The sequence below is a fragment of the Mytilus galloprovincialis genome, chromosome 1, assembly GCF_965363235.1.
Source record: "Mytilus galloprovincialis chromosome 1, xbMytGall1.hap1.1, whole genome shotgun sequence".
Classification (NCBI taxonomy): domain Eukaryota; kingdom Metazoa; phylum Mollusca; class Bivalvia; order Mytilida; family Mytilidae; genus Mytilus; species Mytilus galloprovincialis.
Window position 1 is genome coordinate 102,668,811 of NC_134838.1, and position 8,409 is coordinate 102,677,219.

The 8,409-nt window shown below is 34.0% G+C and overlaps 1 protein-coding gene across 2 annotated transcripts; it reads left to right on the forward strand.

Moving 5' to 3' along the window:
• The first annotated feature begins 359 nt into the window (after positions 1-359).
• On the forward strand, positions 360-7,239 carry LOC143047922 (short-chain collagen C4-like). 2 transcript variants are annotated; one of them, XM_076221281.1, is made up of 3 exons: positions 360-603; positions 694-771; positions 6,745-7,239. In XM_076221281.1, exons 1-3 carry the CDS (start codon positions 393-395, stop codon positions 6,945-6,947), a joined length of 492 nt encoding a protein of 163 aa, XP_076077396.1. In that variant the 5' UTR covers positions 360-392; the 3' UTR covers positions 6,948-7,239. The 2 variants fall into 2 exon arrangements, with proteins under 2 accessions (XP_076077396.1, XP_076077388.1); XM_076221273.1 differs by lacking the exon at positions 6,745-7,239 and adding an exon at positions 4,177-5,148.
• The last annotated feature ends 1,170 nt before the right edge of the window (positions 7,240-8,409 follow it).

Below are 8,409 nucleotides of genomic sequence, written 5' to 3' on the forward strand. Positions count from 1 at the left end.
ACGAAGCTACATATTATCGTCCCCATGCCCTGTAAATTGTTCATTTTAGACTTTTTTTTTAATTTGGATAAATGATTTACATTGTTATAAATCTAATATGAGAATTTGAGTCAAACCGGTAAACATGAATTTGACCGGTAGTGCCCTTTTAAAGGACTTATATTCTACGAACTAGCACTCGTTGAACTACAAATCTTCTGTAAAATTCATCGTAAAATTTTATATTAACTCAATCTCACCACCTCCCAAAATTACATGAGACTGTCTGATGAGTATAAATTCTCCTCTTCGTTATATATATTACGCTTTCCATTAAAGATCATTGAACGATTTCCCACAGAAAGGTTGGAAGGGTTATCAACTGATATCAGTTGAAGATAAGAATAACAGAAATGATGGCCATAAAAATCCTGGTAACAGTTTTTGTGTTGTTTGTTAAACATTCAACAGGAGCTGAACAAGGACACCAATCAAAGCGTTTGCTGATGAACGATCCAGACCATGTTGAGACATTATTGCATCAAATGCAAGTAGAAATTCAAAATTTAAAATCTAAAGTGGAAACTCAAGAAAAACAAATTCACACTCTTCAAACTAGTCCAGGTAAGAATGTATTACTGCTTATTGACAAATACTGTTTATGTTCTTATACCAATGATGTTATGAAAAATATAAGAAATTATCTTTTTTTAGGTCAAGGAAGTGGTGCAACTTATGTACGATGGGGACGTAAAGAATGCCCTGGAAACAATACCGAGCTGGTCTACTCTGGTAAATGTTAGAAATGTAGAAACAAGGATATACAAAAAAAGCACATTTAGACGTACATTTTTAGTGGTTAGCTACATAATAGTCGGCAAAGGGCTGAATAGTTGGTTAACAGTGATGTTTATTTTTACAGGGCTAATCGCGTTTTGCCAGTCACATTATCAAATCGAAGAGAAATAAAACAGAAATCTGAAAGTATACAGGAAAGGGAATCATGTACCAGGATCTGTAGAATTAAATTTTTCATTGAGAGTTACAATTTCAAATGACTTGATCTACTACATGCATTCATGTCCAAGGTTTTTTTCGTTTGATATGTTTTACATTTGATCATTTCGGGGCCTGCTATAGCTTTCATTGCGATATGTGTTTTTCTTAATTTTGAAGACCGTATGATACCTTATAATAGCTGCGAACTTCTACGTCACTTGGTGTCTGTTGGTAGTTGTATTGGACAACGTTTTTATTGTGTGTTTACCTTTTCGACATGTGGTCGTGATAGGCAATATATGAGGTTTGGGTGCACGAAAATCTTGGTTAACCCTACCACCATGCTTGCCAGGACAAAGTCAGGCTATCTGTTGACCGTATTTCTTTGTACGTCTTTTAAAATGTCGGCATTCCAATGGGAATCAATTGTGCCCCTCTTCTTGTCGACTTGTTTCTTTATTATTATGAGGCTGACTTCATACAGGAACTTCTTGGGAAGAAATATAAGAAGTTAGCAATATCCTTTAAATCTACTTTCCGCTATATAGATAATGTTCTCTCACTAAATAATTCAAAATTTGGCGACTATGTTGAACACATCCATCCCATCGAACTAGAGATAAAAGGATACAACAGATACAGTTAAGTCGGCCTCATATCTTGACTTACATCTAGAAATTGACAATGAGGGTCGGTTGAAAACAAAACTTTACAACAATAGAGATGATTTCAGCTTTCCAATTGTAAACTTTCCATTTCTAATTAGCAACATTCCAGCAGCACCTGCAAACGGGGTATATATCTCCCAATTGATACGATATTCCCGTGATTGTTTTTCCTATCATGATTTTCTTGATAGAGGGTTGCTACTCACAAGGAAACTATTTAACCAAGAGTTCCAAATGGTAAGTTAACATCATCCCTTCGTAAATGTTACGGACGCCATCACGAGCTGGTTGACCGTTGTGGAATAACAGTTGCACAGATGATATCGAATATGTTCCTTACGTCGTATCTACAATCCTCTTCCCTTTCATGAATGTGACCTACCGAATTAAACTTTTTACCGGATTTGTTATAACACAAGCAACACGACGGGTGCCACATGTGGAGCAGGATCTGTTTACCCTTCCAGAGCACCTGATATCACCCCTAGTTTTTGTTGGGGTTCGTGTTGCTTATTTTTTAGTTTTCTATGTTGTGTTATGTGTACTACTGTTTGTCTGTTTGTCTTTTTCATTTTTAGCCATGGCGTTGTCAGTTTATTTTCGATTTATGATTTATCTTTCGTCCCTCTTTTAACCTAAGAGGGATAGGATTTTGTGGGGGTTGGTGTTGTCCGATATAACTGGTAATTCCTGTATGTTATTCTGTTTTTAGTTTATTTATTAAAAACCCAAGAATAACCATATATACGAGATAACAGGACTAAGAAGTTACTAGTGTTCACAAAACTGAAAGGTCAGGTGTGAAATCAAAAGCGTCTTTACGTCTTTAAGCAGAATTCAGTCAGAACCTTCTAAAAGACAAAAAGAAAAAGCACCTTGCGAAATTCTTTTATTTTACTTTCCGATATATTGATGATTTCATATATCATTGAATAACACATATTTCAGCCAATACTTACATCTCATATAGCTCAGTGAACATGTAATTAAGGATACTACTGATACTATAAGGACTGCTTCATAACATGATCTTTTCCTCAATATTGACACAGATGGACGACTTCACACAAAAATCTATGATAAACGGGACGATTTCAACTTCCCAATTGTTAATTTCCCATTTCTCAGCAGTAACATACCCTCTGCCCCTTCGTATGGTGTTTACATATCTCAGTTGATACGTTATGCTCGTACATGTTCACACTATACGGACTTCATATACAGGAGTGTGCTCAAAACGCAGAAGCTGCTCCAACAAAATTATGAGAAGGAATGATTAAAAATAATGCTCCGTAAAATTTACGGACACCATCACGAATTGGTTGATCCATACGATGTGTCTTTGTCCAAACTAACTAAAGACATTTTTACCATATGTTAGATTGTGGTTTGTCATTGCGTCGTCTGATCTTTTTATTACCAAACGTGACTTATTCCCGGTTCTGACTGTTTTGCTGAGTGTGAATTAGACGTGTCACGGGACTTTGCTATCCAAAATTTATGTATTTAGTTTTGATGTTATATATGTTATTCTCATCGGATTTTGTCAAATGTCTTATCGTTTGTAGTTGTAAATCTTACTTTTTTTTCTGTTGTATTCGTGTGTTATGGTAAAGATAATTAATCATCCAGTTCATTTATTAGATTTTAGTTTGGGTCAACTAAATTTATACGATATCATATTTGGTTTACAGTTTGATTTAGAAGAAACACCGACATAGCTAGATAATACAATTAATTATCTAATTACTACCACAATTTTGTATTAATAAGTATTGTTATTTTCATTGGCAAAAAACCCTAGCCGTATTGGTCACAACTTTTTGGAGCTTTTGGTCCTCAGTGCTCTCAACTTTGTAATTGTTTTGGCTTTCGAACTTTTATCATCTGAGCATCACTGATTAGTCTTGTGTAGACGACACGCGCGTCCGGCGGATTAAATTATAAACCTGGTACCTTTTATTATTTGTGTGTTTCTCTGTCCTATATGTTCTCCCATTTATTTGTACTGTAGTCCTGTCATGTAATGTTGTCATTTTACTGATATATTTAACATTGCCATAAAAGCGGGAAGTTTGGCTAGCCACAAAACCAGGTTCAACCTACCATTTTTTCTTAAAATGTCCTGTACCAAGTCAAGAAAATGTCCATTGTTATATCATAGTTCGTTTATGTGTGTGTTACATTTTTAGTGTTGTGTTTTTGTTGTGTCGTTCTCCTCTTATATCTGCTGTTATTCCCTCAGTTTTAGTTTGTAACCCGGATTTGTTTTTTTCACAATCGATCTATGAATTTTGGACAGCGGTATACTACTGTTGTCTTTATTTACATCAATATAGTTATAAAAAGATGTGGTATAAATGCCATAGAGCAACTTTTCACCACATTACTAATCACAAAGCATCCTAGTGTTCACTTTCCCAATATTTTAGTCCCAATTTTTTTTGTATACTTGAAGAATATGTTAATCTACAATAGTATGGCTCGACTTGATATAACGTGCTTCCATTTCAAAATGTTATTGTTTTAGGTTATGCAGCTGGTGGCTATTATAATGAAGAAGGTTCTGCAGCAGAATATATTTGTCTTTCACCTGATCCAAATCTTGGCGCGACTTGGAGTGATAGCCATTATGGAAGCATTTATGGAGCGGAATATGAATCAGATGGTTTTGGTGGTGGACTTTGGAATGATGATGTTCCATGTGCTGTTTGCCGTTCAACGACTGCCTCGCATACGCTTATGATTGCAGCAAAAAATCAGTGCTATGATGGATGGTCTACTGAATATGTTGGGGAACTAGCAGGCGGACATCATCTACATAAAGCAGCATCATCATTTGTTTGTGTTGACAAAAATCCTGATGAAATTATAGGAGGAGAAGCAGGTCAAGACGGCAAATTGTTTTATCCAATCAAAACTGTTTGTGGATCATTGAAATGTCCACCGTATCATAACAATCGTCTGCTACCATGTGTTGTATGTTCCAGATGAAAACAAAAGTTTAGCTAAAGTTTTGAAATATTATCTTTTATTCTATATTTCATGATTGTTTCTTAATCAACACTCAGTGACATATATTTTATGCATAAGACACGCGTATATTGTTGAAAACCGCATATATTGACTTATCATATATACCATGTATACCTTACATGCATGTAAGGGTTTATGTGTCGTTGATTTCTATATCATGCCGAGTATCCACATATGCCTTTTATTTATACATCAAAATATGAAATGAAAATTATTATGAAAGTTATTAGTTTTCGTACTTTTAATCGTTTAATAAAGTCTGAGATTCATGGTGACGATGCATATTTTTTCTTATTACTTAATTGTTTCCTTGAAAGAAATTGCTGTTAACGATTACAAAAGATTTTACCATACATGTTTTTTTTTTAAATTATCACGAAAATTGAATAAGTTGAAACACTGAGTCTTTTAGAATATTTTGTAACTATCGATAAAATAAAATAAAAGAATATTTTAAAGCCTAGAAGCGTTATTTGACAGACAAGATAGGAAAACAACGAAAAAGACAACAAAGTATAGGCGTTAACAACATAAACTAAACACAAAACACAAAACACACACAAACAGCCGAAAGAAATCAGCTGGTCAATACAGGAACTTAATGACGCATACTAATAAAAAAACATCTATAAAGCAAATACAATCACAAAAATAAAAAAAGAACTTAGATGGAACACCATTAAATAACTGTGTTTAATGTAGCAGAGATGTATGTTCATAGACATCGAAGATTATCTGAAGATCAAACATTAACAAATTGTCAACACTTTATCTGTATTAGGTGTTTAAAGATCATTTTTACAAAGGATTGTAACATTCAACGATATTGGTATAATAATCATTTTAACCTTCGTCGCCTAAAGCAGAAGCAATGTACTACAAATCTTATTGACGTAACAGTTTTCTCTTTCTTATTAAAGAAAATGCATTCATATTTGATCTGCAGCTTGGTAGCGTTGAATTGTAGCCAGTAAGCAATTTTTACTCATGCCATGTAGTCACCTCCTGGTTGCCGAAAGTTAAAAATTTTATAACACTTAATTAAGTTATTGTAGAATGAAGCATTAAAGTGGTGTTCAGTATTACTCCAGTATATGTTACCAGTATGCAATTTTTACACATTTCACATAATCACCTCCTGTTTGCCGAATGTTTGAAATATTACAACCATAAAAGAGGGACGAAAGATACCAAAGGGACAGTCAAACTCATAAATCTAAAACAAACTGACAACGCCATGGCTAAAAATGAAAAAGACAAACAGAAAAACAGAAAAACAATAGTACACATGACACAACATAGAAAACTAAAGAATAAACAACACGAACCCCACCAAAAAACTAGGGGTGATCCCAGGTGCTCCGGAAGGGTAAGCAGATCCTGCTCCACATGTGGCACCCGTCGTGTTGCTTATGTGATTACAAATCCGGTAAATAGTCTAATTCGGTAGGTCACATTCATGAAAAGGAAGGGGATTGTAATTACGACGTAAGGAACATATCCGATATCATTTGTGAAACGGTTATTCCATTTATTTGTACTGTAGTCCTGTCATGTAATGTTGTCATACTGATATAGTTAACATTGCCATAAAAGCGGGAAGTTTGGCTAGCCACAAAACCAGATTTAACCTACCATTTTTTCTTAAAATGTCCTGTATCAAGTCAAAAAAATGTCCATTTGTATATTATAGTTCGTTTATGTGTGTGTTACATTTAAGTGTTGTGTTTTTGTTGTGTCGTTGTTCTCCTCTTATATTTGATATTTTTCCCTCAGTTTTAGTTTGTAACCCGGATTTCGTTTTTTTCACAATCGATCTATGAATTTTGGACAGCGGTATACTACTGTTGTCTTTATTTACATCAATATAGTTATAAAAAGATGTGGTATAAATGCCATAGAGCAACTTTTCACCAAAGTACTAATCACAAAGCATCCTAGGGTTCACTTTCCCATAATTTTAGTCCAAATTGTTTTGTATACTTGAAAAATATGTTAATCTACAAATAGTATGGCTCGACTTGATATTACGTGCTTCCATTTCAAAATTTTATTGTTTTAGGTTATGCAGCTGGTGGCTATTATAATGAAGAAGGTTCTGCAGCAGATTATATTTGTCTTCCACCTGATCCAAATCTTGGCGCGACTTGGAGTGATAGCCATTATGGAAGCATTTATGGAGCGGAATATGAATCAAATGGTTTTGGTGGTGGTCTTTGGAGTGATGATGTTCCATGTGCTGTTTGCCGGTCAACGACTGCCTAGCATGTGCTTATGATTGCAGCAAAAATCAGTGCTATAATGGATGGTTTACTGAGTATGTTGGGGAACTAGCAGGCGGACATCATCAACAAAAAGCATCATCATCATTTGTTTGTGTTGACAAAAATCCAGAGGAAATTATTGGGGGAGAAGCAGATCAAGATGGCAAATTGTTTTATCCAATCAAAACTGTTTGTGGATCATTGAAATGTCCACCATACCATAATAATCGTCTGCTTCCATGCGTTGTATGTTCCAGATGAACACAAAAGTTTAATTAAAGTTTTGAAACATCTTTTAGTCTATATTTCATAATTGTTTCTTAATCAACGCTCAGTGACATATATTTTAAGCATATATATACGCGTTTTTTGTTGAAAACCGCATATTTTGACTTATTGTGTGTTTATGTACCATGTATACCTTATATGCATATAAGGGTTTATGTGCAGTTGAGTTGCTATATCATGCCGAGTATCTAAATATGCCATTTATCTAAACATCAAAATATGAAATGGAAATTATTATGAAAGGTTTGTTTTTGTTCTTTAAAACGCTTTTAAAAAGTCTGAGGTTCATGTTGACGATGCATATTTTTTCTTATTACATAATTGTTTCCTTGAAATAAACTGCTGTTAACGATTACAAAAATTATACCATAGATGTTTTTTTTAATTATCACGAAAAATGAATAAGTTTTAAACACTGAGTCTTTTAGAATGTATTCAGTATTGTAACTACCGATAAAATAAAATAAAAGAATATTTTAAAGTCTAGAGGCGTTATTGGACAGACAAGATTATAGGCAAACAACGAATAAGACAACCTAGTATAGGCCTTTACAACATAAACTAAACACAAAACACACACAAAGATCCGAAAGAAATCAGCTGGCCAATACAGGAACATAATGATATATACTGATAAAAACATCTAGAACGCAAATACAATCACACAGATAACAAAAGAACTTAGATAGAACACCATTAAATAACTATGTTAAATGTACCAGAGCTGAAGAACAAACATTAACACATTTTCAACACTTTATCTGTATTAGGTGTTTAAATAACATTTTTACAAAGGATTGTATAAACATTCAACGATATTGATATAATAATCATTTTAACCTTCGTCGCCGAAAGCAGAAGCAATGTTCGATAACACTCATTCTACAAATCTCATTTACTTAACAGTTTTCTTTTTCCTTTTAAAGAGAATGCAGCTTGGTAACGTTGAGTTGTAGCCAGTAAGCAATTTTAACACATGCCACGTAGTCATCTCCTGTTTGACGAATATTTGAAATATTACAACACTCATTGTAGAATGAAAATTTTCGTCAAAGTTTTCGGCCTTTCATCAGTGAAAGGGATATTCAGTTTTACTCGAGTATATATTACCTCAAACAATTACATGTAACGAAGCAGGTCGAGACAAGTTATTGGTCTGGTCATGACTACGAATT

Excerpts from the sequence above, each read along its gene's own strand:
- LOC143047922 (XM_076221273.1), top strand. The coding sequence starts at position 393 with ATGATGGCCATAAAAATCCTGGTAACAGTTTTTGTGTTGTTTGTTAAA. Across the intron at positions 604-693 it reads CACTCTTCAAACTAGTCCAG|GTCAAGGAAGTGGTGCAACT; the intron begins GTAAGAATGTAT and ends ATCTTTTTTTAG. Across the intron at positions 772-4,176 it reads TACCGAGCTGGTCTACTCTG|GTTATGCAGCTGGTGGCTAT; the intron begins GTAAATGTTAGA and ends TTATTGTTTTAG.